Here is a 13,262-nt window from a genome sequence, read left to right on the forward strand (position 1 = left end):
TGCAGATGGCCCAAGGAGGCCGGAGCTCCCGGTTGTGTGAGGATAGCAGGTCTTCTGTGGCAGGAACCCAGCTTCCATGGCTGGGAAACCCAGGGGGCTGCTGGCTCCTGTGGCAGGAAGCAGAATGTGACTGAGTTCATAATCGAGTCTGTGTTAGTGGCTGTGGTTGGCACGGCTGCAGTGGGGCCTCCGATCTTGCAGATCACGACCAGGCAGCAGGCGCGCCAAGCTGTGGGCACTAACTCAGACTCCCCTGGAGTGCAGTCACTTCACCACCGCCTTCCTTCCCAAACGCCAGCATGGACAAATGAGATCCACAAGCCCTGCCCACAGCCATCCTCAGGGAGAAAGCACAGTTGGCTGGGCCTTGATTCATGAAGGTGGCCTGCCCCGTGCCATGGCGGTCCCTCTTGGCACCCTCCTCCTTATAACCCTCACATTGTGTCGATGCCACAGATCCTGTTCCGGGCCAAAGACCTGGATCCCGAGCCCAGGAGCCACACCGTGCGAGGGAACCACACGCAGTCGGCCCTGCTGGCAGGCCTGCGCAAGTTCGTGCTCTACGAGCTCCAGGTGCTGGCGTTCACCCGCATCGGGAACGGGGTCCCCAGCACGCCCCTCATCCTGGAGCGCACCAAAGACGATGGTAGGTCCAGGGTTCGCGCCTTCGGGAGCCTGGCTGCCTCCCAGGTTGGCCTTTCCAATGCAAACAATTTGAATTGTCGCTTTTAACTTAATTTTCAAACCACTTTCTTTTGCAGTTGAGGGAAACAAAGCAAAATTGTTTTTCAGTCGCTGAGCACTTCTATGGCCAATTTCAGCCTGGAGTGGATTTTTACAGCCTAATTATGAACCTGGGCAGAGTTTCCCTCGTAACTCTGCCATGGGCAGCACTGGGGAGAGCAGGAAAGGCTGGGGCCGGGCTGAGCTGTGGATGCGAGCTGTGGACGCTCCTCTTGGCGGGGGCTTCACGTATCTAGTGTAGTGCCCCCTTTTCCAGCAACATATCCCAGGACCCCCAGGGGATGCCTGAAACTGCAGATAAGAGGGGACTACTATAGTTTAAAAAATCCACAGTGGACCTCGTGCCTTCATTCTCAGTACTGCCCCGGTCTCACTGTTTGCATTGTGGGAGGTAATTAGAAGTTGTAGAAAGCCCCATGTTTGACGGCTCAGGGTCCCCAGCTCCCTGCGTTTCCAGACCTGAATAACAAGCACGCCTTGTCAGCTTTGTTTTCATGGAACTCTAAATCATCGGTAAATATGTTTTCCCACTTTGCAGATGTCAAACATGTAAAGGTTAGCGTCTCTACATTTTCACTATTAGACAGACTGTAATGAATACATCAGGGGGAGAAGTACTGATCTCCCCCATTGCCAAAAAAACACCCACTATGGGGATCAGAGTGGCTGAAGAAGTGAAATAACCGTAGGTTTTCTTAAGCGTCTTTGCTGAGTAACTAAATGAGCCCGAAAATCCTCTTAACTGCTGAGTGGAAAGCGCTGTCTCCACGTTGCTCAGAGAGCGCCGCCCCGATCCTTGCCTCGCCTCAGGGAGAGACGGGAACCCTGCAGAAGGCTTTGTCCATCCTCCCCTGACACAGGATCTCAGGCTAGAGGAGGATCCAGGAGGGAAAAGGAATGTGGATGTTGCTTCCTTTCAAAACTCTTTCCAGCTCCAGTGTATTCCAGGTTCCCCAGATGAAAGTAAAAAGGGGCATATTAGAAACTGTAACAGCAGGCCCAAGGCCACTGTTCCCTCCTGAAGCAGGCACTGGTGAGTCTTGGAATGCTGCCGCTTCCCCTCCCACAGAGCTCCCATAGACCTGCCTTTCCTCCTCTGCATTCCAGCGTAATCCCCGTAAACAGCCCAGGAGAGGGCTCAGGGGAGCAACGCTACTTAAGACTGAAGTCAGTGTTTGCGTATCTGTGACTTAGTCCTGGTTGCGAGCCTGGTGGCCTCCTTCAAACATTTATTTCACCGCAAACTAGGTGTCATAACACACATTCAAAATTTAAAATACCGTTCCCAGCTTCATAGCCGGGGACAGAAGTCAGCAGCCCAGAATGACGAACATGCATCCTTTTATTTTCACATTGATTGTTTCATGCCCATTGCCTCTTACCTGGGAATCAATCAGTTATTAATTCCAACAAGAAGCTCTCATATTGGCCACACACTTACTTGCCTGTTTGTTTAAGTAAATGTATTTTATGAGGGCTACGACCCTATTATTCAGCAGTTCCACCACACCTAACTGCTTTTTGAATTATTGGCGCACCGAACCACACACAAGAATTATTATATGCATTTGTGCACATCAGCTCTTAATTATCTAGGATGATGCAGGAGAGAGGTGGCATGCCTACGAGAAAAATGATTGAGGATAAACGTGTTCTTCCATCAGAAATTGTAACCTCCGTTACAGTTGGGAGGAACTTCAGGCCGCCTTATCTACCACCTGCTTTGCAGACGTCAAACCCAGTAAGGGAATCGGAGCTCAGATGAGGTAAATCCTTCCTCTCAACCTGATGTTTGCTGTCAGAGTCATTTAGTGACTGGTCTACTTGTGTCCTGGTAGGCTGGTCACACTCACGCTCTTCCTGGCATAGTTCATGAGCCCTGCTTTTGAGTCTTGGAAAGCAGATGGGCAGGGTTTAAAGGAAGTGTTTGCTCAAGATTCTTAAGGAGCCACACTACCGGTGAGGTTCCAAAGTCATCAGTCCAAAACTTTAGAGGGTTCTAAACCCATGACACTGTAGCCTGTGATAGTTAGTGCACCCAGCTGACCCTCAGAGTCCTGTGGAACCTGTCACGCACCTAAGGAACATTGTCTTGACATCTGAATCCCTGTGGTTTTCCCTTCAGCTCCAGGCCCACCAGTGAGGCTTGTGTTCCCCGAAGTGAGACTCACCTCTGTGCGGATTGTGTGGCAACCTCCGGAGGAGCCCAATGGCATCATCCTGGGTAAGGAAGCGGCGGTGGCCGGGCGTGGTGGCTCAGGCCTGTCATCCCAGCACCTTGGGAGACCGAGGCAGGCCAATTGCTTGAGCCCGGGAGTTCAAGAGCAGCCTGGGCAACACTGTGAGACCCCATCACTACAAAAAAAAAAAATTCAAACTATTAGCTGGGCATGGTGGCATGTACCTATTGGTCCCAGCTACTTGGGAGGCTGAGGTGAGAGGATCGCTTGAGCCCAGGAGGTTGAGGCTGCAGTGAGTCAAGATTGCATCACTGCACTCCAGTCTGGGAGAGAGTACAAGACCCTATCCCCAAAATAAGAATTTAAAAAAAAAAAAAAAAAAAAAGGCTGGGCGCGGTGGCTCAAGCCTGTAATCCCAGCACTTTGGGAGGCCGAGACGGGCGGATCACGAGGTCAGGAGATCGAGACCATCCTGGCTAACACGGTGAAACCCCGTCTCTATTAAGAAATACAAAAAAAAAAAACTAGCCGGGCGAGGTGGCGGGCGCCTGTAGTCCCAGCTACTCGGGAGGCTGAGGCCGGAGAATGGCGTGAACCCGGGAGGCGGAGCTTGCAGTGAGCTGAGATCCGGCCACTGCACTCCAGCCTGGGTGACAGAGCGAGACTCCGTCTCAAAAAAAAAAAAAAAGGAGTGATGATGTTTAAAAGGAAAGAAGTAATAATCAAGTTGATGTCTTCCCTGTTTGTTAGATGTTTATGAGGTTAAACAAAAGCCTGTCTCCAGCAGCCTAGCATTTCCTGAACCGAGATGATCACAGGCCTCTTGGCTGTTTTCTGAGCTATGTACTAAGGGTTTTTTGTATGGAATGAAATTTACATTTTGCTAACCTGGAATTTCTTCCATTCGTTTGCGGCTCATGGCGATACCGTTCGTAACCCACCTCCCCTTCCGCTCTGAAATATCAGGCTATTTTGCTGTGTGTTTGGGAAACAACAGGCTAGTTTTTCAGAGAAGATGCAGACCTGGGCTTTGCTCCCATGTTCCTGGAAACATCTTTCCTACAGCACTTGCACCCAATCCTTGTAAGAAGCCAGTGAGATGAAGCGCATGCCTTGGGTCCCAGGGAATTTGTTTACTTCTGACTTTTCAGCATTACAGCCAGCATACCAACTCTGGTAACACTGATGAAAAGCCTGAATTTTTCCCAGTTCCCCAAAGCAGCAAATTCTATTTGAAAACATCCCCAGTTCCTTGATTCATTCACCCTTTCAGAGAGAAAAATTGAGGACTTTCCGTGTGCAGGTGTCTTACGCACAGTGGCGGGTGAGGAATGAATGAGGCGCGCCCATCCCCCAAGATGCCCACAGTCCCGTAACGGAGACACACGTTGAGAGTACCGTGAGATAAGCCATCTGAAAGAGGTTTCATTCAGTGCCTCACACACAGCTCCTTCTGGGTGGGGTCTCTGTGGGTGGAAGGCTCCTTTGGAGTGGGATCTGGAGATAGGTGGCTTCTGAAGCCTTGGAAGAAGGGAAGGGGGTGTCCGCTCAGCCAAGAGTGAATGCTTTCAGCCTGTGGGAGCACTGACGGCTCCAAGGCTGGGGTTGGAGGCTGGGCCAGGTCTTGAGCTACTGTGAGCTCCCTGCTGTGCTCTGGAGAATGTGGCCCTGAAACCCGGATGTTTTAAGCTGGCCTATGAGAGGAAAGCACGGCAGCCACAGAACATTGCCCTAGCCCCAGGTTAGCTCTCGGGATATCGGCGGAATCCTGATGCACTGGAGACCCCTGATTTGTCTAGCCTGCGTTCTGGGTGATATACGGTCATGTTATAAACTCAGACTTACAAACAGGTGGTAAAATTCACCACTTTTGCCTGCATTTGATCTTGGGATTCTAAGAGTTGGTTTGAAGAGTTTCACATCACTAAAAAAGAGTTTGGAGGCCTGTGTCGAACGGCAGCAGGAACTCATCCAAGGTCTTTGAGTGAGAAAGCTGCACAATCAGATTTGCCTTTGAGATAATCACTCTGGCAGCCTGAGAAGGGTGGACGCAAAGCCAAATATTTGTTGAGCCCTTGCTTCCGTGAGAGGGGGCCTGGAACTTCCTCAGTCTTCTGCACAAGGAGGCTGTGACCTATTTTCACTTTGCCTCTTTCTTGATGTGATCTCTGGAGTTGCCAGATAGAAGTGTCTAGCTTTGAGTATGGCATTTCTCAATGAGGCGACCTTTGGAACTGTGGGTTCCTGCTACTAAAATCTGAGATGAGCAGCCACTGTGGAGGTGAGCATTTCAGGGTCTGGCCCGGCAGAGAGGGAGCTACGAGCCACATCTGGTGCCTGCGCAGTGAGCCTGGTCTCGGGGTAGGAAACGGTCTGCCCAGCAGACAGCTGTGGTGAAGAGATTTGCAGGAGCCCCACCCAGGCGGGCCCTAACCTCAGCACAGCACCCAGGCATCAGCCTTTTCTGAAACAAGCAGGGCTAATATCTGATTACCCAGGACCTGTCCCCAGCATGCTGTGAAACAAGAAACATTGACAGAGGCACAGGAGTCCACAAGAATGGTGTTCCCCGTGAAGAAGCAGGTTTGCCCCAGCCCCACCTCTACCCTGGCAGGGCCCCCGGCTCCCACTGCCGGCCTCAGTAGACCCTCCTGGCAAGTCCTCATTCTGTGGTCACCTCTGTCCACTCACTGTCACCTTACCGGGCTGCCAAGAATCAGTTCTGGAGTGCGAAGGTATGGGACAGGTGCAAGAGCAAAGCATGTGCTTCATCTGTGCTTCTCTCTTGCCATAGACAAACGTGTGCTCAGATTCCAGTGCTGAGACTTTGACCCAGGGCTTCCCTGCACACGTGGGGAGGCTCTGGCCTCAGCCAGCCCTAGGCCCAGCCCTCTGCCTGACACACCTGCTTCTCCAGGGCCTCTGACCTTCCTGAGGACTCACACCGATGTCCTCTGTAGCCCCAGGTCCTCACTGCCCCGCTCCCTGACCACGTGTCCACCTGGTCAGGCTTGTCCTCAGCACGCCTGCTGGCACAGTGTGAGGCCCGCTGTCCAGTGAGCCCATCAGCTGGTTTCATCATCTCGTTTACTTTCCAGAGTATCTCTGACATTTCTTTTTCTGACAACAAGAGCACTATAAAATGATAATTGAGGCCACAATGAAATCCCATTTCACATTCACCAGATTTGGCACCATAAGAAGCTGTGATGATGCCAAGTTTACATGAGGATGTGGAGAAACAAGACCCCTCCACCCTTGCCAGGAGAGGGAGTTGGTGCATCCACTTTGGGGAGTGCTCTGGCAATACCCAGGAAAGGTGACCACATTCATGCCACACCCCAGAAGCTCTGCACTTCCAGGCCTTCGCCCTAGAGAAATTCTTGCCTGTGTGCACAAGGAGAAACGTACAAGGATGTTCATTACAGATTCACTGAAATAGCACGAAAGAAAGCAGCTCTCGTCTGCACAAGTCAGATGGCATGAACCTTGGGACTGCCTGCTTTTCCTTTCCTCTGTGTTTTCAACACTGCATCACCGACAAGCAGGCCGGCAGCATGGGTAACGTTTTGGACTCAGATCTCGTCCTGTGCTTATCAGCTGGGTGAATTTATGCATGTTTCTTAGCATTCCCATGCCTCAGTTTCCCCATCCCCCAAAGGGGAAGCACATTCATGCCTCCCTCACTGGTTAAATGAGTTGCATTTAGAACAGTGCCTGCCGCATAGTGAGTGCGGAGTAAACGTTAGCTTCTGTATCACATAGAATATTTCATCGTTTCCCTGGCACCAGAGGAGGCTGGAGGTTCTCTGGACTTGGGAGCTCCTCCTGGATCACTGGGGGCTCAGCCTGGTCCTAGTATTCCCGTTGCATGCACCTGTAGTGTGCTGCCTTGATTTGTCCTCCATGACTCTGGTTGCTGAAGCAGAGGGTTCTTGCTGACAAGAGAAAGAAAATTTAGAAGGCTGTTTGGGTTGCAGAGAGTTCCTAATGTGCGTCGAGAGGTATGGATCTTAATTTGTGGTCGCTGAAAACCACTGAAGCCCAGGGAAGGAGAAGGGTGATCATTTAAATACTTTGAGCACTCCAACCACAGCCGAACACTGCTGAGTCACGCAGCACCATGTCTACCTGTGAGGCAGACAACCTCACTGCCGAGCCTCCTCTGTCATGCAGCATTGGGTTGTAATTGTAATGCATGTTGTCCAGGTAACCTGTCACCCGTGTGTCATTACAGCCGGCACACCATACGGCGGAGGCTGTGGGAAGATGGGAAGACACTTCTCGCCAATTCAGATGGGTGTTCACAGGGGAGAAAGCAAAACATCTTTTCGCCTGACTCACTTTACATCCAGGGACCTTGAATCAATGTTCCCACTCCGGCAGCTCGGCCTTCTGAGTACATAAACACCTCTGCTGCCCGAGCTTTTGTAATCTATATCAAAACATGTTCTTGCATTTCCAAAAGAGATAAACAGCGTGAACCACCGGCAGGTGCCTAGAGGAGAAAAAACTTGCTTATTTGCATAAATATTTTACTGTGGAGTGCTTTTAGCATTTAGAACTTTTCTTTGGGGGGATGGGGTTGGAGGCCCCTTAGTACAGACATCCGTCCCTCACCCCCCAGCTGACGTCACGTGCCCTTGACTGCTATTATGCTAACGTGATGATGCGTGAGCTCTTCAGACCCACGTGGGCCTGCCCTGGCCAGACACGCGGGATCCCGCCCTGCCAGCAGGAGGGCCTAACATTTACCTTTAAGCTTATTACGAAGGGTGTGTGGGAACTCCGCTGAGAATCAGGAGCTCCAGCAAATATGATCCCTGTTTGCAGATTCAGCATTTTGATCCCCAGCCCTCGGACAGATAAACTGCAAAACCCACAGACCACAGCAGCTAGGCTCAGCCAGTGTGGGCTTCCTGGGGCCATTCAGTGGCTTGCGGGTTCTCTGACCCACTCGCCCAGCAACAGCAGCTGCAGAGAGATCAGCAGCACGTGCCCCTGATGGTCATGCTTTGGGGTCCTGAGCACTGAGGCCCCAGTAATGCTCACTGAACAGCAACTCTCAGACTATGCCTTTTGTTTCTCAGGGAAGTGCACAATTTATAAAAGGTTTGCAACTAACTGGGCATGGTGGCGCACACCCGTAATCCCTGCTACTCAGGAGGCTGAGGCATGAGAATGGCTTGAACACAGGAGGTGGAGGTTGCAGTGAGCCAAGATCGCACCACTGCCCTCCAGCCTGGGTGACAGAGCGAGACTCTATCTCAAAGGCTTTGCAGCCACCTAAAACGTCCGGACAGAAGTCCCCAAATTGCTCTGTGTATAGCTCTGCGGCATCAGTCTTCAGGCTGACCCGGAGCTGAGATGCCTACAAGGCTTCCAGCATCCATCCTCAGCTCCTCAGTGCCACCTTCTTGTGTTTCGAGCAGTGGACTGTTCTGGAACTTGTCTCAGGCCCATGGCGCAGTCCCTTTCTGGATTCTGATTGTCTAAATGCGCAGTGCCTCCTCCGTCTTCCAGGTGTATTCAGAAACCCACTCAGGCCTCTCTCATTATGTTTTTAATCTTCTGTTTGGATCAATGTGTCTCGTACTTGGCCTTGCTCCTTTTAATGCCTGTATTATCATAATTCACCCATACCCTTAAAAACAGGGCTCCTCATAGGCCGCATTTTACTGCTGCTATTGATTCGGCCTGTTCATGCCTCCCTCGCACACGCCGCCGTCTTCTGGCCTTGCGTCGCTGAAGTTCGGCACGCCAGTGTTTCTGATATCGCTGTAACTGTAATTACATAATAGCCTTTTCCACAGAAACGCTCTTATCTCTGAACACCATCTATCATTATTCTCTAAAAATGCAAGGACTATTACTCAGCTGCTCCTTTGTGCCATTTATGTACAGAAAAAAAAAAAAAGCCGCCTTCTATTGTCCATCGAGTCTAGGACTTTTTAAACGTGTGAAGGTGAGCTATAGACATTCATCTTTATGTTCAGCAGACCGTGGTGTGGCAACCAGGTGATATTATCTTTATTTTAGGGCAAATAATAGGAAGGTACAAATAGAACCCAGAGGCCAAGGAATTTTCTTCCAGTGCCTAGGGAACCAAATCAAAGAGTAAAGAAGAACCCAGATTTCTGCAATTAGCGGAGATGGCGTTGTGCTTTGCAATCTGCATACATTATCTCACGGGGGCTTTGCCAGGCCTGCATCCTAAAGGTCAGGGGAGGGGAGGGCGACCCCACTGCAAACTCCCCCCTTCCTCCTTCGGCCCAGCAGCACTGCCACACAGTGCACTATTAAGCAGTCATTAAAATTAATGCTTCTAACGGGAAAACATGCTTTTGCTATCTTGTGCAGAAATCGCAGAATGAAAAACTCGTATTGAGTGTGGAAATCCGGGTTTGTTGAGTACTCATATGCATAGAAAAATGATTACCAAAGACCAGGCGCGGTGGCTCACACCTGCAATCCCAGCACTTTGGGAGGCCGAGGTGGGTGGATCACCTGAGGTCAGGAGTTCAAGACCAGCCTGACCAACATGGAGAAACCCTGTCTCTACTAAAAATATGAAATTAGCTGGGTGTGGTGGTGGGTGCCTGTAATCCCAGCTACTTGGGACACTGAGGCTGGAGAATCGCTTGAACCCAGGAGGCAGAGGTTGCAGTGAGCCGAGAATGCTCCATTGTACTCCAACCTGGGCAACAAGAGCAAAACAACATCTCAAAAAAAAAAAAAAAAAAAAAAAAATGAATAGAGGCCGGACACAATGGCTCACACCTGCCATCCCAGCACTTTGGGAGGCTGAGGCAGAAGGATCACTTGAGCCCAGGAGTTCAAGACCAGCCTGGACAACAAAGCGAGACCCCATCTCTATTTTAAGTTTTAAAAAATGATTAATAGCAGGAGATGAGAACTGAGAGTCAGGCAGAGGTTAGAACTTGCCCAAGGCCTGGGTCAGGACCCAGGTCTCCTGGCTCCCTACTATCCAGTCAGGAGCTTCTGAGAGAGGCAAGGAACCACACACGAGAAACAGTCCACAAATCCGAGGCAGTGTATCCTTCAAGGCAGGTGAGGTGAGGCCCACGTGGGGCGATGAAGGGGCAAGTGCATAACCATGTAATGGAAGCCTGTGTAGTCTGTGGCATGGCCAAGGGCAAGGCTCACCCTGGAGGACAGAAGAGTCAGGTGGACCCATTGATAGAAAAGAGGGTCTGTAAGCAAATCTCAGACAGCTTGGCAAGAAGAAACCGGTTCCCACATAATCCCCAAATCCTGTGACCCACAGGACGTGCCTTTGAACAACATCTTCATTTCATCTCAGGATTATTATCTCTAGCAATGGAATAATCTGAGCAGAGATAAAACATGGTGAAACAGTAAAGATTAAACAATAATGAAAACACATCTGTAACCATGCCCTGCTCCTGAAAGTAAATAATACCTCATTAATTCAGACATAGTCACTGAAAGGCAATGTGGATTTTGAGCGAGAGGTCTTAATCACACACAACTCTCCAACATATTAAGTAACAAATCAAGGGAACTCAGGTAGGCTGGTGAGATCTGTAGGAATGGCACGTTCCGGGCCATCAGGGATGCCGGGTAAGTCCCTCGTTAGTCGCCTATTGGGGCCAGGCCTCCGAGCATCTTCCAGCCGGGGCTTCTCTTCGCTCTTAGGGATAGGCATGTTTTTGTTTTTATTTTTGAGATAGAGTCTTGCTCTGTTGCCCGGGCTGGAGTGCAGTGGCGCAATCTTGGCTCACTGCAACCTCCGCCTCCCGGGTTCAAGTGATTCTCCTGCCTCAGCCTCAAGAGCAGCTGGTATTACAGGCACCCACCACCAGGCCTGGCTAATTTTTGTATTTTTAGTAGAAGCGGGGTTTCACCATCTTGGCCAGGCTGGTCTTGAGCTCCTGACCTTTTGATCCACCTGCCTCAGCCTCCCAAAGTGCTAGGATTACAGGCGTGAGCCACCGCGCCCGACTGGGATAGGCATGTTTTTTCACACTGTGAAGAAGAAATCTCTTCAGCCACTGTGCAAAATCAGTGAGGTAATCCCACCTCGACAGTGTGGAGGGAGCAGGCTGAAACCCACGCATACATACATGAGTCTGTTTTTAACACAAACTTGATTTCTGCTGCTTTAGGGAGAGATTTGTATCTCTTCATCTCTAGGAACGATATTCAAATGCCTGAAGTTACACCAGGCTGCACTTCATTCTTGATGGTTTTGGTTTTGTGTGTGTTGGGTTTTTTTATGTTTTGTTTTCTGTTTTTGCTGGAGAGAGAGTCTCGCTCTGTCACCCAGGCTGGAGTACAGTGGCACCATCTTGGCTCACTGCAACCTCCGCCTCCCAGGTTCGAGCGATTCTCCTGCCTCAGCCTCCTAAGTAGCTGGGATTACAAGCGCCCATCACCACGTCCAGCTAATTTTTGTGTTTTTAGTAGAGATGGGGTTTCACCATTTTGGTCAGGCTGGCCTCGAACTCCTGACATTGTGATCTGCCCACCTCAGCCTCCCAAAGTGCTGGGATTACAGGCATGAGCCTCTGCGCTCTGCTGAAGTTTTGTGTTTTTAGTAGAGACAGGGTTTCACCATGTTGGCCAGGGTGGTCTCAAAGTCTTGACCTCAAGTGATCCACCCTCCTCAGCCTCCCAATATGCTGGGATTACAGGCGTGAGTCACTGTGCCTGGCCGCTTTGCACTCTTTACCTGGCACTTTTGCATGATTTTTGAGCCAAGTGAATATTATACATCTCAGGAAACTGTAACAGAATATTGAATATCTTTAGACAAAAGGCAGCTTAAGCCTAGAAGGTCTCCAAGACGAACATTGATTCTGTGGCCAGAGATGCTTTTTCCAGGCAGAACACAGCCGCCAGAGACCTTAGAATTAGGGTCATTCTCCTGGCCCCGAGGAAGCAGGACTCTGTTGGGGAATTTACACTTCATGGGGAAACTCCGGCCCAGGGAGTCCTGCTCTGTGGTCTGCTCAGTGCTGAGCACACGTCGTAGGTAGCCAGTCAGGCATTGCAAAGTTGGGGGTGTCACTCCTCAGGGTCTGGCTGGGGGCTCAGCCATGTCTGTTCTGGGCCCCTGTGCTGCCTCTGGCGGGCACTCACCACCCTGTCCTGTAACTGCAGGGCCTAAGGTGCCGACCCCGCATCGGTGCCTGTAGACAGGTCCTGGGAAGGAGGTTCCATGAAGACTGTGTGAGGAATGATAACTCTGTGGTCATACTGGCCACTACAGGGCGAGGGACTGCTAGGGAAGGTGTCCTGCCAGCTGGAGGAGGGAGGAGAAGTCGTGACTATGATTGTTTCGTAATAATATTAAAGCCAGGAGCAACCAGGCATGGCTGTGCCAGCCACGTCTTCACCACCGTGAGCCCCCAGAGCCCTCCTGGCACCCCGTGAGGTGTCCTGTCATCTCCTTGCACCATGTAGTCCAGCAAACTGAGGCTCGGAGAGGCGTCATGGCTCATCCACGGTCACACAGCGAATGATTGGCAGAACGGGATTCCAGCCCAGAGGTGCGCCCTCAAAGGCGTGTCCTTCTTCGAGGGGCCCGCTGGCTTCTATTGGAGAGGACGCTTCTGCGTGGTGGGCCCTGGGGTCCATGGTCCCGAGGAACTGGGGCCTGGCGAGAGGACGCTCTCCCTTTGCTCACGGATCGGCATGGGTGTTTACTTCCCCCAGGAAGAGTAGGCACCCGCGGGGCTCCAGCCCGGCTCCCTCATCACTTTCTCACTGGGGACCCCGCTCCGAGCTTCACGGCCTCGTCCTCATCCTCGTCGTGTGCTTCCTGGCAGGCCTGTAGTCAGGGTCTGGCGTGGGAAGCACTGGAGGGATGCAGCAGGGTCTCTGTCTGGATGTGCCCATCGGTGTAGCCACTGTGGTCACGCCTTCCTTACCGTCAGGGTGCAGGGTGGCCAGGAGCCCCAAAGCCTCAGACTGGGTTTCCATTGTGTGCACACAGCAGACTGCCTGCTCTCACTACACAGGGGTGGGGGAAACGGGAGGCCTGGGAGAACAGCTGGCCCTCTCCCTACTCTCACTGTGCAGGGGTTGGGAAATGGGAGGCCTGGGGGGAAGAGCTGGGCCTCTCCCAGCTCTCACTACACAGTTGCAGGCGGAAGGGGAGGCCCGGGGGAAGAGCTGGCCACCGTCTGTAGCCTGCCCTCGGTCGGTCAGTGACTGGGAAGGAACAGGGTTCTAGCAGGGACACCCTTGCCGGAGGCCTGAGGCCAACAGGGCCACATCCAGGAAGTCTTGGGATACCCAGTCCCCAGTGTGAGGAGGATAGCCCGTCCGTTGGATGTGGGACAGTGGCTG

At 51.6% G+C, this 13,262-nt stretch overlaps 1 protein-coding gene across 1 annotated transcript in view; it reads left to right on the forward strand.

The window, feature by feature from the left end:
* Positions 1 to 231: 231 nt before the first annotated feature.
* Positions 232 to 13,262, forward strand: part of SDK1 (sidekick cell adhesion molecule 1) — a 136,810-nt gene continuing 123,779 nt past the window's right edge. The window contains exons 1-2 of the mRNA XM_025380758.1: positions 232 to 646; positions 2,870 to 2,968. Coding sequence (XP_025236543.1) covers positions 448 to 646; positions 2,870 to 2,968 — 298 coding nt within the window. The 5' untranslated portion in view covers positions 232 to 447. The remainder of the gene's footprint in view (positions 647 to 2,869; positions 2,969 to 13,262) is intronic.

This window comes from Theropithecus gelada, chromosome 3 (genome assembly GCF_003255815.1).
Source record: "Theropithecus gelada isolate Dixy chromosome 3, Tgel_1.0, whole genome shotgun sequence".
NCBI lineage: Eukaryota > Metazoa > Chordata > Mammalia > Primates > Cercopithecidae > Theropithecus > Theropithecus gelada.